We start from the raw sequence: 16,695 nt of genomic DNA, 5'->3' as shown, positions 1-16,695 counted from the left end.
CCTGCGGCTCTGGAGTCTTGCTCCTGCGGGGCTCTATCATCTCCCCTGGGTTTTGCTCGCACTCCTCTGCCCTGGCATACATGATCCCATTTTCCAGTACTGGTTGCCCTCTTTGTTTTTCTAGTGATTCTCCATCCATGATAGATTCTGGTCTCTGACTATTGGCCACTGTGTAAACTCTGCTGCTGTCCCTGCTGAGCCTAGACCCGGGCACATGTTCTGGACCTGAGAGATTCAGTCCCTACTTCGCATCCCAGCTTGTCTGCACTGGATGGTCCTCTGTCCAGTCCTTCCTCCGTGCAACTTCCACTTGTATTCCCCCTCCCAGCCCCCAATTCCACCTCACAGACTCACCTTGCAGTCCCCCGCACCGTCTCATGGGCTTATTCTGTGAGGGAAGAGCCGCGTAGTGCAGTAGCCACCAGAACGGAGCTCAGGGTGGCTTTGCACTGGGCTAAGCCCGCTAGTCTCTGCTCTTCCTCCTTTCTACGTTGTTACCCCAAGTCCTCTCGTAGGCCCAGGGACCCTCAGCAGATGTCTTCTGCATCCTTCCCTCCCCATTCTCTTCTCTCTTTCTCCTTTTCTGTTTTTTTTCACTTTTCTTATGTGCAAGAGAAGCAGAAAGACACAGAGAGATACTGGGGATTGAAAGCAGGACTTGGGGCTAGCCCGGCAAGAACAAGCACATGAGCAGTGTGCTTTTGCATATCACTTAAATAATAGATTAATTAATTAACTGGTGGGACTAAGGATTGAACTTAGGGCCTTGAGCTACCTAGGCCAGTACTCTACCCCTTAAGCCATGCTCCCAGCCTGTTTAGCTTTAGTTCAGTTTTTTCAGGTACGGTCTCGTGCTTTTCATCTGTCCTGACAGACCTCAGACCATGATCCTTCTATTTCTGCCTCCCATGTAATGGCTTGCAGGTGGGTCCCATGGTGCCCAGTTGGTGTTTTCCAGGTAGATTCTCCCCAACATTGTTTCCCTTCATGTGAACTCACCTCAGATGGCCATTCCCATCCTCCTTCATATTTGGGCTTAGAGGTATGCTCCACCACAGTGGAAAGAAAGTGTTGTCTTGTTTGTCTCCTCACATTTTCTTTCAAGGAGTGTCAGGTCAAGGATTACCCAGTGTCCAGGATACAGGAACTGGTCAGTAAACTCGTGGTGTCTAAGCTGTGCCTTGCCTGGTACTAAAGGTTAGTCTGTAGGGAGTTTGTATTCCATGGTTAGTCCCAAATTGACCAAGTGGTATGAAGGACTCTAATTTGACATATGGAGTAGGTAGTGAGTCCATTTTCTAAAGGTAAATACAGCCCACTGTTGGTGGCTCACACCTATTAATCTCAGATACTCAGGAGGCTGAGATCTGAGGATCCCAGTTCAAAGCCAACCCAGGTAGTAATGTCTGGTAGACTCTTATCTCCAATCAGCTTCAAAAAAAAGAAAAAGCCGAAGTAGAGCTGTGCCAGAGTGGTAGAGTCTAGCCTTGAGCAATAGCAGCTCAGGAAACAGTGCCCAGGCCCTGAGTTCAGTCAAGCCCCAGGACTGGCCAAGAAAAAAAGGGAACTGTGAACAATGTGCCAGTGTGCCTTTGCTAATCTATGTAGTGATACAGTTGTTAATAAAGACTGATGTGTATTTTCAGGATTCCCATTCAAGTACTTGGCTTCCGACACACATTCCCTTTGATCCTCACAGTAATATTTCATGTAGGAAGCAGAAACTGTTTATTTAAACAACCTAAAAGTACATGCAGCCAGTAGGTGGAGGTATTGAGCCATGTATACATGTACTTCAACTGCATGTATGTGATCCATACAGGCCAACACAGACATACAAACATGTATATCAACTGATTACCTATGTATCCTCCATATGTCCTCTCTCTCTCTCTCTCTCTCTCTCTCTCTCTCTCTCTCTCTCTCTCTCTCTCTCTATCGATCTATCTCTCTATTTATGTGTTATCTGCTTCAGTTAAAAATTAAAGCAAAAGGCTTTTAGTCCACCATTGGTTTTCAAACCACATAGAAATACATAAGTAAATCTAGGCAGTCTTACTAAAACCCAAATGAAATTAGACTTGCTTTGAAAGCTCCTACAGGGCTGCGACAATGGAAATGAATGCACACTATGAAAGAGGGTTGACAATTTGTGAGGGGTATAGAAATGTTTTTATGATGTCTGACACCAAAAAATGCAGCAACAGAAGTCCTCTCCCTTGGCTCTACGTCATTTTGTGTGACAGTTTTCTGTTCATGCTCCATAAATTCTGGTCAGTTTTAAGCATAATGTACCTGTGTTTGCTCATTGTTTATTATTCAATGGAACATCGGAGAGAAATCATGAAATAATAATAGCTATCATTGATTGTGATCTTATTGTGTGTCAGTTCGAGCTGCTTGCAGCCTTGTAAACTGGGTCTTCACCGTGCTCATCTGTCACGCGGTTGTCTTGGATGTGTGGCATCAGTGCGTTGGCTTGGGTCAGGCTGTACAGAACTGCTCCACACGTGGGCTCCCCATCCAGTCTTCCCAGCTTCTTGGCCAGCCATTTGCTACGTGGTGTTTCAAATCCAGAGGTTTCTTTTTATTAATTGGAATTTTTTGTATAGTTTGATTATGGTACGATTTTTGTAGTGTTGGGAATGGGGTTTCTTTCATGTTTTACTCTCTGTTCTCATGGACTATTTCCTTATCAAGAGCCTGTCTATGATTTGGTCAGTGTGCAGAGTGTGAACCATTCGCACCCAGTGCAGCTTCCCATTGCTGTGCTAATTCGTATAGAGTGGAAGACTTCTCTCACGTACTCTGTGTTTGAGTTTCCATGGAGTGCAGTTCTGCCATCCACATGGCGATCGTGATGTAAATGCAGACGTAGTCAATGCCTGTGTCTTGATGTATCATTCTTCTTATCCATCCGAAAAATTCTGTAGAACACTGAGCTCAAACATGAGGGGAAAAAACAGCTTCTTCGTTCATATATTTATATCTTAGCTGATGCAGCATCACTCTTGGCTTTTTTCTGAAGTAGTTAGCAGCAGACTTTTCATTTGTTTGTAACAAATGCCAAAAACATCTGAAAGATGGCTCAGATCTATCTTTCATATACTCAGATCCACTGTAGACAAGAAAGCAATGCCTGATTTATAGCTTGTTCCATTTGTTGAGGAGTGACAGATTGTAGTTTGGAGTGAATTGCATTTTAACAAGAGGCAGAACTTAAATAATGGAAAGAAAACAATAAGCATTTCCTGTCTTGCCTGCTGAGAATCTAACATCCTCTTCCTCCAGATTTATATCTGTAAATACTGGAGATCCTTGACTGTCTCTTTAACAGTCATTCCTGCTTTTGTACTATCTTTGAAAAGAAACATGATGCTGGCTCAAGTCTAAGAGACTCTGCTTTCCAAGAAATAGAACTTCAGTTTTAACAGCAGGTCACACAGGCAGGGACCATCATCATGCTAACGGGTCACTGTGGGGGAGCAAGAGGTTTCCAAATGCAGTTTAGTTCCCTTACCAGCACAGCCTCTGCTGCATGGTGAATTTCGGAGCAATGTATCCTGCTCAGGGAACACGGGTGGGTGAGCATTTCCATCTGAAATGGACACAGCCACCTCCAAGGTGGGTTGAGAAGTTGGAAGAGCTGGTGGAAACTTTGTGTTCAAGGTGGAAGCCACAGGCCAAACAGCTTCTCACACTTCACTGTTCCCGTTCTGTGAAGATTCTGCCCCAGAGACAGTTCCGCAGAGTGGACAGTGGTCATGAATATTTCCTAAAGGTCAATTGATGGCAGGCCAGGCTGATAGGGGGAGGTTTGAAACACAAGCCCCGGAGTTACCCACACACTTCTCAAATCACTCTTAGTTATTAAGTTCTTGATTTTTTCTAAATCTCTCCAGCCTTTTCTTCTTTCTGTCTCATTCTTTGTTTCATTGCTGTGACTGTTTCTTTTCTCCAGTTATTTTCCCCTCTTCCTGGTTCTAAAAACCTCCACAGGTGCCTGAGTATACCTGCTTTCCACTCTCAAGGAAAAGCCATGATTCTCCACCCAAGAGCAGTGTCTAGAAAATTCAGTCTTATTTTTCAGTAGTAATAGGGTAATACTTTGTTTTCTCCGGAGCCTTTTCAGTGCAGTGTGACGGCCGTGTGCATGGTCTCGGAGTGAGAAGGTCTAGGTCAGGACATCCTCTAGCCATCCCTGTTTGTCATTGCATTGAGCCTCAGGGATTGCCTGTCCTCAGCTATGAAACAATGGGAAGAATCATATGGCACTGGCTGCTCTTGGCTTTGTGTGTGAGTTTAGTAAGCACCATGGACAGCTTAGAACAATAGTCTCATGACCGACCTCCCCTTATTGCAGTACAGACTTGCCCTGCCAGTAAGAATCCTTGAACCTTTGTGTGTTTTGTGATGTACTTGACAATTCTTTTTACCTTAGTTTCACTGTCCTGCTCAAGCGTCCTTACATACTAGAGCTCTTTAGCATTCAGCTTTCATGCTGCTAGTCCCCAGAGTATTAACAGGAGGGACAATTTGCCGTGGTACTTTAGAAATCTCGGCAGCAACTGCCTCATACTTTATGGACATGCGCTAATATCCAGAGTTCTAGCCTGCGCATATTTATGTTCAGATATTTGCTGCTGCTGTTGATGTTGATGATGGTGATGATGGTTTTTTTTATTTGTCTCTAGTATGATGTTCAAACTATAATCTGGTTATATGAACTAGGACACAGCACTCATTTTGAAATGGCTTAGCCTTCTCTTTAGAACTAAACATCCAAGCAGGTGTTTTGTGTATAACTTAAGTATAGTTTTGTTGTTGTTCCTTGTGTTTGCGTTAGGGTTCTATTTCTGCCCGTTATTCTCCTTGAGAGATTCAAAGTAAGCATAGATTTTAAACTATCCTAATTTTGTAAATGACCTGGATGCCCAAGTTTCAGATGTCACTCACTGTGCTTCTGTGCTCTCTTCAAAGACCTAAGGATAGTGGGAACAGTAAATACATCTAATATACAAAGTACACATTTTACCATAGTTGTTTTTTTTTCTTTTCCAGTTCTGGAGATTGAATGTAGGACTTCTGATGAGCTAAGCTCTGGAACACACCCCAAGTCCTCTGTGTTTTGTTTTTGACATTCATTTGCTACCCTTTTCCTTGCTGGTCCTCCTGATTCCATCTCCAGAGTAACTCAGGTTAAACTCAACTACCACCATGTCCAGCCAGGAATTGTTCTTTTTTTTCTTTTTTGTATTGTTTTGTTCACTTAAGTACCTATTTCAGGTTCATGTGTTAATAATCCAAGACTATGTTTGATGAAATTGTCTGTTACTTGATGTCCTTATGTGGTCTGAGAACAAGTCACATATGTACATGAGCAAGTGTACTGGTGAATTGCTCTCATATAGTAATTATCTCTGAAAATGTGTCCATAGATAGAACTATTTTTGTATCTTTCCATTAATTTTGAACATGAAAAGTTGTATAATTCTCCCAACTGTACCATAAAATGAAGGTACTTGTTAGATGACTTTGATGCCTTTAGAGAAAGGGATACGAATCAAATTTAGTCTTATTAAGAGTTTTTAAACGTAAATATTAGGTCATATGCCCAAAGGTTATATCATCAAGGGACTCAAAAATGAAGTTTGGAAAAAAAACATTAAATGATATGTCTAAAATTCAATTGATAATCTATATTTTCTAATTCCTAATGAGTTTGATGATTAAATAAAGGTGCTGCTATAGGTTTATCATTTCTAAATTTCGGGACTCAAGCCAGTTATGAGACCAGAAAACTTCATGGCAGTGATCTATTTTAGTACTCTTCTGCCTCTCAATATATTTCCCCAGAAACCCAGAAATAAGAAAATAATGCTTGATTCTCATAGTTACATGGTCACCGTAGCAACATGGAATGATCAAGCTAATTCAAGGCACTTACCTTACAGGCTGAGTTTTTCACTATGTTGTCACTGAGGAAAACTATTTTAAATTCTTACTAAAATCCATGAACCATGTTAAAGTCAAATGCATGATATGTTTCATCTTTTTTGTTTTTGTTTTTGCCAGTCATGGGGCCTGAACTCTGGGCCTGGGCGCTGTCCCTCATCTCTTCATCTCAAGGCTAGTACTCTACCACTTGAGCCACAGCACCACTTGAGGCTTTTTCTGCTTATGTGGTGCTGAGGAATCAAACCCAGGGCCTCATGCATGGAAGGCAAACACTCTATCACTGAGCCACCTTCCCAGCCCTCATCTTTTAAAGTATTGTTTTTCCCTCTGTTTCTGTAGTTTGTGCAAGAGTTTCCAAATAAAGTTATATAAGTCGTTGCAATTTGATCTGTGAACCTTGGCTGCCATGGTTGTAATGTCATGTTATGTTTTATGCTGATTTATCACAGGATTCTTGGATATGGAATAACATTGTTGGATTTCTCATCATTTACAACTTGTTCATGACTCTGGGTTTCGGAGCAGAACAGGTGGTTAAGCCTCTTTGGGGGCCTCTCATGTGTCCTTGTAAGAGAAGATGATATCTAAACCAAACTACGTCTCTCTGGAAGAAATGCTAGGCAAGCATGATCAATGATACCATTCGGATGATGAGATTTTTTTTTCTCTTCTTCTTCTTTTCCTGTTCTTTCCAGAGCCAAACTTCGTGTCCTCTTATGATATCGGAAATTTCACCTACTTCTTTTTCCGAGAAAATGCTGTGGAGCATGACTGTGGGAAGACCGTGTTCTCCAGAGCTGCCCGCGTCTGCAAGAACGACATTGGAGGCCGGTTCCTGCTGGAAGACACCTGGACCACATTCATGAAGGCCCGCCTGAACTGCTCCCGGCCTGGAGAGGTGCCCTTCTACTACAACGAACTGCAGAGCACCTTCTTCCTGCCCGAGTTGGACCTGATCTACGGCATCTTCACCACCAATGTGTGGGTAGCTAGAAAGAATGCCTTTCCCGTCCCGTTACTCTTTCTGAATGAGTCTTTGGCTCGTTGACCTCTGAACGTTTAAAGTTGCTTCAGAGGAGCTCGTGCTTACTTTCCTGGGCCCACAGCCAAAAAATAATAAACAGAGACGTTTCTGTATGAATTAAATATTAGAAAAAGATAGGCGCTTGGTGAAAATGGCATTAGGAAGATAAAGCTTATTGAAAAAGTTTTGATCCACCTTCGAGTAAGCATATTATCAAATGGTTCTATTACAAATTACTTCTTCCTGATTTGTGAATGGGTTCTAGGCACTTCCTAAGGTACTGGCACGTATTAGACGTATTTTCTTTTCTGTAAATACGTCGTGCATTTGTGTACAATGAAGGCACCATTGTCTGCAAAGCCTGATCTTCAGATAATATAATGCTTGCCTGAACCTCTGCTTTTATGTGACAGGCACATTCGTGTTTTCCCAGAACTGTACTTTAAACCATGTTCTGGAAGACAGCTAACTTGTTCATATATTTTCTTAAATGACGACTTTACTTACAAAGTGTTTATGAAAACATTATAGTGTATTTTTTTTTCCTTTGGGATAATATTCCTAACATCAGGGCAGACGGGATTTGGACTGGGCAGTGTTGCTGAAGTTCCCTGAGCGCTCATCTTCTCTTAGATGAATGGAATCTCCACTGACCCTGCATTGATTTCCCATCTATGGCGGGTGCCTCTTCACTGCCTCTTCACGAGCACCCGGAGGCTCTGGGGACGCTTCCTGACACATCAGTTATGCTGCTTCTCACCCTACCATGGGGATCTGATTCCAATCCAGAGGCCCAACAACTCAGGCAAAAGTCAACCATTTGTGTCTAATGTAAAGGATCTGTTCTAGATGTGTAAGAAATGTGAGTCAATTAGGTAGGTGGCCAGGAGTGCTGCCTTCCCCGGGATTATCCCAGCTTTGCCATTGATGGCTGTACTGGTCCTTGGAAATTGTAGCCCTGGGTGAACAAGACAGTAAGTAACCCTATGGCACTACCCACACATTTTTATTTAGTTTACTTTTTCATGTCTGGCTTCAGAAGCCTACAGTGCAGTCCTGCAGTCCCTGCCTCTTTCTTCCTTGTCTTTCTGGCCCATTGAGCATGCCCCGTTTCTGTAGAGTGTTCAAATTCCTCGGTTGAGAACATTCATGCCACCGGCTTCGTGCTGAGAAGACGCAAGGAAGCAAAGTCCCCCCCCACAGTCCCGTCCTCTGCTTTTCAACATCAGAGGTCATTTTTCCTCCTTGAGAATTTGCTTTCAAAAAAATCAATTTATGGTTTCTAAAGTTAGTTTTCTCTTCCATAACCTTGTTTAAGAAATAGTGTGGGCTGCACAAGATAAATGTTCTGTTGCTCAGTTGACATCAATTTTCCACACAATGGGAGCTTGGCTTACCCAGCTATCCATTCCCTGAGCAAAAAAAAAAAAATGCCAACAACAAAAACACCAGTTTTAAAGGTTCTGTAAGTGCCATGTCCAAACCATTCCAAGATGGTGAATAGTCCATTCAGACCGTGGTGAGAGAGGTTCAGACAATCTTCGATACCTCTTCAGTGTTTCAGATGTACCCTATGCCAGAAGTCACCCAAAACATAGCTTATTTGCTGACAGATAAAATCACATCGCTCCTCTTCTTTTCAGCACTTATTCTGCCTAGGTCTTGGGAAGACATTTCTGACCCATCATCTCTAATTCCACAATACATCTCTCCTCTCCTCCTTTTCCAATCTTGGTTTTTATTCTCTCCATAAATGGTCGAATTCCTGATCAAACTTGCTTTAACCTGAAAGAAGATAAGATTAAAGAAAGCAGTAATTTCGTATTTCTGAATCATTGTGATTTGGAGTTTCAGTTTGCTTCTATATTTGGTTAAGTTTTTCTAGCATTAGAAGAATGGAGGGAAAAGGAGCTTTTTGGTCCACTCCATCCTTGTTGCCTATGTGATTTTTCTCTCCCCCTTTGGCCGTGATTGGGCTGCAGGACATAATATGCTACTGTGATGGATGTTTTTTTTTAAGTTGTTTTGAATATCTAAAAAATATTGTCTCACCACTATAGATGTATACAGATAAAATATATGGCAACAGCATGTTTTAGTATTTGTAGATAGCTATCTAGATTGTAAAGTTGGAGTGAAGGTTGCTGAGGAAAATTTCTCTCTCTCTCACACACACGCCACATATACATACCAATAGGAGCACCTTTTCTAAGCTGGCTTCAAGTCAACTTCAAGTAGAAGCAAATGTTCATTTCCTCTGTTGCTTGTTAGAGACAAGTTAAACAACTAAATGAAGGAACATGATCACTTGATTCCTATTTGAAGCCATCTTGGCACTGATGGAAGCACCTCATTAGCTTACAAGTGTAAGCTCATTTGAGCTTACAGATACTGCCCTCAGCTATAAGCAAACATGTTCAAAAGGGCAAAGTAGCCTGGAATTGGAGTGACTTCCTCTACATGCAGGGAGCCGGGGGAAACGATGGCTGCATCCTTCCCGCGTGCGGGTCCATCCCCAGAAGTGGAGGCCGGACAGAGAAAGGGAGAGATACGCGCATCAGGCATGCCTTTCCTCCCTGGCCCTCTTAGGGCAAGTTAAGCTTGGAGTAGGCAGCAACAGAGAATGGCTGCTTCTCCAGGGATGCCCCACTCACCAGGAGTAGGTAGCGGTCCCCACACACCAGGGAGGAAGCTGCAGCTACTGGAACAGCCATGGGACTCTCTGGACTAGAGCAGAGCCTCAAGTGGCTGATTCAGAGCCATGTGAATGGAGTGGTTCTGATAGGAAGGGAGTTAGGTTCTTCTTTAATCAACAAGCGTCATGGCCAGACTGTCAAGAGCATGAGGTAAGACAAGTTCAAATCCTGCTTCACCTCGGATAGCCTGTGACTGGGCTCAGCACCTTCTCTGTGCATTTGTTTGCTCATCTGGAAAGTCAGAATCTTAGATCTGTAGCCTCTTTGGGGAACAATTAGATTGTCCCTGCCAGGTCCTTAGAAGAAGACTCACAGTGAGTTTCAGTGACCCCCACATGCATGCCACTGTATTTAGCCCGAGAGTGGCCGCTGGGGAGAATCTTAACTCTGTGTCTGGCTGTTCTTGATCCAGCACTGTTGGTTTCTTGTTGTTACTGAAGTGTAGTTACATGTCCAAAGGCTGTTGTCTCCCTGTACTTGTGTTCTTCTTTACCAATGTATTGAAATAGGACACTAGTATGAAAGTCTGTGTGTAGAGCCTACCTTACCTCTCTCCTGCACTGGTGCCACTGGGCTCCACATTGGTCCTCGTTGGTGCCAAGATAAACCTATCTCTGCCCTCCAGGGCTGTGCCTGGAGATGTTCTCTCCTGCCCTCTACCTCTCACAAAGAATGCAAGTCTTGGTCTTTGGAGCCGGTTAGGACTCATGTGAATGAATGTCCCCAGACTGTGGCCAGGTGTCTTGCCCTCACCAAGTCTGCCTCATTTTTGCTTTCTGCAAGTTTTTCTGACCCTAGTAAGAAAGAGGACAGTCTGTAGTGTAGTATCTTGCAACTACTTATTATCAGATGAACAAAATAACATAGTTCTGGAATTTGCAATTTCCCTTTTGATATAGGAAAAACGTGATATAAGTAGACATAGTACCAGTTAGAATATTCATATGAAAATTATATACATACTCCTTTCAATTTCTCCTTTTCCCCCGTGAGATCCACAACGAAGCTTAAAAATGCAAATTTAACCCACAATATTTGCTTCCAATTTCCATTCATGTCAAAGGGCACTGACCTTCTAATGCCTCCCATTTATGACTCTTTCTGAAGTACTTGAATTCTAAATTAAAGCTTCAAATTTTTATATGTCAGTGCTAATGTCAAAATTGTTTCCTACTTGATTCTTTGGATTTGTCATTTTACAAAAATATATAAACAGTCTGACAGGCACTCCTTGCAAAAATCTTTGAGCTGATTATCTTGTGAGGAATGACAAATAAACACAAATCTCTGGAGATTTAAAAGAAAATGACTGCTGCCAGCTAAAGCCACTGAATAAGTAAATGCACCTGGGATCCATGTAAGACTGATACAGATGCTCTCTCTTCCTTGGAGGAGAAAGTCTTTTCCTTCCAGAATTTAACACACAGATCTTCAAAACTTCCTGTTTCCCCCAGTTCAGTAGCTGACTGAATCAATCCCCCTGGTAGATTACCAGTATCAGATCTGTTGACTCTCCTTGTTTTAATACCAAAATATGTTCTTCTTCACAAAGCAATCACAGGAAAGGCCCATGCAGTGCTCTGACTCTATTTCTTAGGATGTTTAAGGGGCTGTGGGTTTGAGGCATCTTGAAGGTGCTCAGCAGCCTGGCTGATGGGTGGACGGTGGAGGTCCCTGCTGGGCTCTCTCATCCACCTCTTCCTTTCTTTTCCTCATCCTCCAGGAACAGCATCGCTGCCTCTGCTGTGTGTGTCTTCAACTTGAGTGCCATCTCTCAGGCCTTCAATGGACCCTTCAAGTACCAGGAGAACTCGCGCTCGGCCTGGCTGCCTTATCCCAATCCCAACCCCAACTTCCAGGTAAGCTCTGGGGATCAGGGTATTCTGGAAAGTCCCTGTGCAGAATTCAGAGCTTTCTTTGGAGATTGAGATACTGAAACCTGGGTGCATGCATGGTGCAGCTGCAGATCTCCTGGCCTTTTGAACACAGCCCTACAATATACTTGGCTGATGAAAACAGACCAGTCCCTTTGTCAACTATGGCGCCTGGACCAAAAAGGGCCTTTTGTTGAGTTGTGACGCCTGATGTTGAACTGAAAAAGGCCAGCCTTCTGCAGTGGGCTAAGAATCTGGGCTTTAATGACTACTAATGATGACAGATTCTATGTTCCCAGGATTGCTGGTCCCTAATGAATGATTTTCCAAAGAATAGAGCCAAGGGCACAAAGCATTGGAGATGCACAAACTGAATTAGAGTTCTAATTGGTAGATATGGCAAGGCTTCCTGCAGGGAGGGCAGAATGCAGTTGTGGCAGATGGAGAATTGAAGCAGAGCTGAGGGTCATCCACCCTCCGATCACAAAATTCCAGTGTTCTAGCTGTAAAGGGCTCAAAATCACCTTGTCTCAGCAACCAGAAGAAGCTGAGACCCAAAGATGAACCTACTTACATTTGAAGAGTCAGCAAGTATATACATCTTCTTGGGCTTCTGTAACAAAAAGGAAAATCTTTGGGTGGCTTAAACAGTTGATAATTCTCTCAGAGTTCTGGAAGGAATATGTGTGAGGTTATTTAAACAGGTTATTTGTAATGACCACCTTGTCATTGTGTCCTCCCATGCATGGAAGGAAAAATAAAATATCTCTGCTCTCTTTTCCTCCTTTATAAAGCCACCAGTCCAGGGAACTAGAGCACCCACCTTATGACCACATTTAACACTAATTACTTCCTGAAGACCTATCTCTGAATACAGCATTTAGGTAGGACACAAAAATAGAGTCTATAAAAGCAGTCTCCTTCCCTACAAGCCTTCCTGAACTGCCAACACATCTATACCCATCACTGGTGCAGTGGCGATAATTTTCAGAACCCTCAAGTTCTGATACTTGTGCTAGATGCCTTTATGTATGAATCAACAACAAACTGCCAGCATTGCATTATGGGAAAGATTGCACCTCACACAGAGAAGTCCACTGGACTTCAGGACAGATGAGTTGAGACCACCACCTCCACCCTCAGATATGAAGTCCCCACCAATCCAACACAATGACTAATAGTAACCGCCATTATCCAGCAGGAAGACCGCTCCTCCAAATCCTGTTTAAAAGACTGTTAAAAAAAATAGATTTGGCAAGTGTCATTGGATTATAATTGAGGGTTTCTTTGGCTTGTTTTAATGTCTTTTGAAAGAGTAAGGGATTGAAATAACATAAAAGGTTTACATGTCACCTACCTTTGCTACTTTGCTTGACAAAACATTGGCCCATTTCTCATTTGTACTTTCTCCATTAAAATGAGGGAAGAAATGATGCAAACACATATGAATGTCAGTATAATTCCACTGCACATTATTTACTTCATCATGTATTTGGCACCCTTGGGAATACTCTATTTGGTGTGAATGTATACTTTGTCTTCATTAAACAATAAAATATATCATTCCTTTTCAGAAAACCCCTTGTAAAATTAGGAAGGTTAAACTATTAATGATGTTTCTTGTATTGGGATTCATTATTCTATTCTATTGCAGGAGTTTACAATGAGTGAAATGATCTTTCCCACCTCCAGGCAGAGGATAACATAACTTTTAGTTCATTCATCTCAGTGTAATTTTAACACTAGCACATCCTCATTTTCTGGGGCTCCCAGTGTCATACTGAAGGAGGTGTTTTGGTTTGTTTGGAGGTGGTGGGTTGTTGGGTTTGGGGCATTTATTGGAGGAAGCAGGTCTGTACTGCATAACAAACAAGATATGCAGAAAGGTGATATGTGGGCATGCACTTCAGGCATGAAACTTCTTCTTTAGATGTTAGTCTGCCTTTGATGGATTTAAAACTTGGGGAGAACTAAACTTATAACTTATGGTGCTTGTCTGTGTAATTCCTATACAGACACATATTTTCCTTTGTATTTTCCTCTGTATTTAATAGTTATATTGGTATAGGCATGCTGACTGACCTCCATGAACTCATCTAGGAACAGCACAGTATGGGAATTTCATATATGCATAAAAGTCTTGATTTTGCAATGACCCACAGTGAAAATGGCTTAGCATCTTTGTATTCTTGATTTTCCTATTGACATTTAGAATTTCATGTAGCATTTACATAGTAAAAGTACGCAAATCTCAATTGAAAGCAATGAAAAAATGACAGAAAGCTACCTTTACATGTGCAACTTGAAACCTAGAATGTTTCCGGGTGCCGTGTAAGTATCTGTGTGAGCAGACATTTTAGTCCCAAGTCATACAGTCATTGAGCTTTATATGAACATCCCCAGCCACTACAAAATATTGTCCAGACCCAGTTTCACAACAAAGGGGAGGCAGACTCCAGAATCTTCTGCACAATTTTGATTGCTGCCAACCAGAAATAAATCCTCTCAGATAGGAAAACAAAACAAAAGGGCTGCCCTGGAGGAGCTAATGCAGAAATGCATCTATATGCATAGGAGTATCTATAAATGTATCTATAGCCTCAGGAGTCTTTCATACGAAGTGCATGTTGGCAGAGAGATGGAGGGAACAGGGAAGTGAAGCAGGTGCCATGGAAACCATGTGGTAAGGTGAGATCCGGTTTTGCCAGTGTGGTTGGACAAGGATAAGCCTACAGATCAGAGGATCATAGTTCGAAGCTAGCTGGGGCAAGAAAGTCATGAGACTCTCATCTCCAATTAGCCATCAAAACCCCAGAAGTAGAACTGTGGCTCAAGTGAGAGCTCAACCAACCCCACCCCTCCCCCCACTTCATAAAATAATTACCTTCTTATTTGAACCGGTGTTGGTGTGACAACCATGTTGGTAGGCCTCGTGAGGGCAAAGACTATACTTTTTCCATTTTTATTGTTTTCCTGTTGCACAGGATCCTCAGGGTTCTACAAAGTGCACACACAGAAACTGTACATTATAGGCACAAGTGGAGAGTTCACAATTCCCAGAGAGCTTGGTGAGTTGTTTATTGGCCAATAAATACATCCTATAAACTGGAATAATTTCAAAATCCTGGGAACAGAATCTCCAGATGGGGTACTTATCATAGGCTGGTATCAGACATGAAGAAATGATAAAGAGTACTTCCAATGTCTTTCTTGGCCTTATAGGCAGATACCTTTAGAGGGACATGGGTCTCAGGAATAAATAGGAGTATTAGATGTTCTTGCCAGGCACTACCAGTTCCAGACTGCTCTCAGTTCAGATTCCTTGAGGGAAGTGGGAGATTTTTGCCTTCGTGTTTTCAGAGTGCCAAAGTTTTAAAAATAAACTTTGCCCGATGACAAACACAAATCTAAGCTAGTGCTCACCTGCACAGAGATCACCCGAGCCCAGTGGAGGGCTTGCGGAAATGGAACTAGGTAAATCATGAGGATGGGGGGTTTGTTGGTCAACATGGAAGAGACTGATGAAAGGGGGTGATGCTGATCAAGAATCACTGTACTCACAAACTGACATGAGGAAACCTCTTTGGACAACTACTTAAGGACAATTAGAAACTGCTAATAGGCAATGTCACCATGCTCCAAGTAATGATAAATATTATTACACAAAATCTTCTTGTGCCACCTCTCCCTGCCTCTCTTCCCCCCAAGCATGTGTGTTCACACACAGACCCCATTCCTTCTTTGTCCACTCACCGTTTCCATGTGTGCTCTTCAGCTCCGTGGGCCATGGGTTTGCTGGCCTGCTTTAAGACAAATGTATTTAGCATTTGCCATTGATTGGAAGACATCTCCGTGCCAGGTGCTTCATTTTGTTCTTTGGCATCTACTGACTACTGTGACTTTCAATTATAAATTATTTCCACTGTTCTCACATCACCACTGAGAACGGAGCAGAGTAATTTTCCTAGCAACTTCACAGACGAGGAGAAGACAGAGGCAGAAAACCAACCTACTGAGATGATGTGGCCCTAGAGTCACATCTGAGCTATTAAGGTCATCTGAGGCAGGTTTGAGCCTTTGCGTGAACTCACACAGTCTCCTCATATGATGCCCTGCATGCCTGCCCTGGTGCGGTATTACATTTCAATGTATGAAATCCATTTAGTTCCAAGAGTCTCTAATTCTTTGATGGGCCTATCACTTTATGGCATGTAGTATTTTATCAAATGCTACAAAAAAATTACTATTCGTTTAAAAAAGCATTGTCCCTCTGTTCTCTCATTAGAAATAACGTAAGGATAGTTAAAAGTGGTCCTTAGTGCCTTGCTCTTAGACATGGCTGCTGTTGTGGATTGTCACTTCATTGCTATGACAAGTCAAATAGAGTAAAATCTCTGTATGTAAGTCTTTTGACACAGCTTGTAGTTACCCATTTAGGATAAATTCCTAAAAGAAGTACCAGTGAAAATGTATTGATATTTTGATAGAGATCGGTAAGTTCTGAATACTTGTTTTCCAGGAAAAGTATGGTAATGTGCATTTGTTCAGCTAAATGCTATGTCCATTTTAGTCAACTTTTTAATTATTGCTAAGTGCACAGTTTGAAAGAATCATTTTAATATACACTTACAAACATGGCTTGGAATTCTTGTCTTCTGGCTTTATACAATTTTGTGATATTAGCCAGCTATCTGTCTTACTTGTTGCAAGTTTTCTTAGATATATATTTGTCTTGATATGCATATTGTTGGTAATCCGCATTGTATCACTTCTTAAATCCCTTTTCTATTGTTTGCAGTGAAGTTTATCTCTCAGATATCCTGTTACTCTTTGATATAAATAATATCCTACCATTTAAAAAAAGCCTTTCTCCATGTTAAAAAAAATCATGCGCTCTTGTACCTCTAACCTCTTACAAAACTAAGTATTAAAAATGACATGTTGTAATTGGTGATGTCCTGAAGGATGGCCTCTAACTTACCTGAAGTTCTGTTGAGGGTCAGTCACTTATGTATAGCAGGATTTAAAATCTGGGTTAAAAAATGAGAAAGATGGGTGGTAATTGTCTGATTCTGTGCTGGCCTCCAGAGTGCTGTACTTCCTCTCTTACTTTCTTTGAATCTTGGCTTTGCCAGAAACTGTC

At 42.1% G+C, this 16,695-nt stretch overlaps 1 protein-coding gene across 2 annotated transcripts in view; it reads left to right on the top strand.

Moving 5' to 3' along the window:
- The window catches only part of Sema5a (semaphorin 5A), a 417,057-nt gene that overhangs the window by 299,415 nt on the left and 100,947 nt on the right, over positions 1 to 16,695 (top strand). For both annotated transcript variants that reach the window (XM_070042173.1, XM_070042172.1), the window contains exons 9-10: positions 6,654 to 6,939; positions 11,402 to 11,537. In XM_070042173.1, coding sequence (XP_069898274.1) covers positions 6,654 to 6,939; positions 11,402 to 11,537 — 422 coding nt within the window. The remainder of the gene's footprint in view (positions 1 to 6,653; positions 6,940 to 11,401; positions 11,538 to 16,695) is intronic.

The sequence above is a fragment of the Dipodomys merriami genome, unplaced genomic scaffold (assembly GCF_024711535.1).
Source record: "Dipodomys merriami isolate MVZ:Mamm:240054 unplaced genomic scaffold, mDipMer1.0.p SCAF_32, whole genome shotgun sequence".
NCBI lineage: Eukaryota > Metazoa > Chordata > Mammalia > Rodentia > Heteromyidae > Dipodomys > Dipodomys merriami.
Note: the sequence above shows the minus strand (reverse complement) of the source record. Positions and strands in the feature narration are given on the sequence as shown.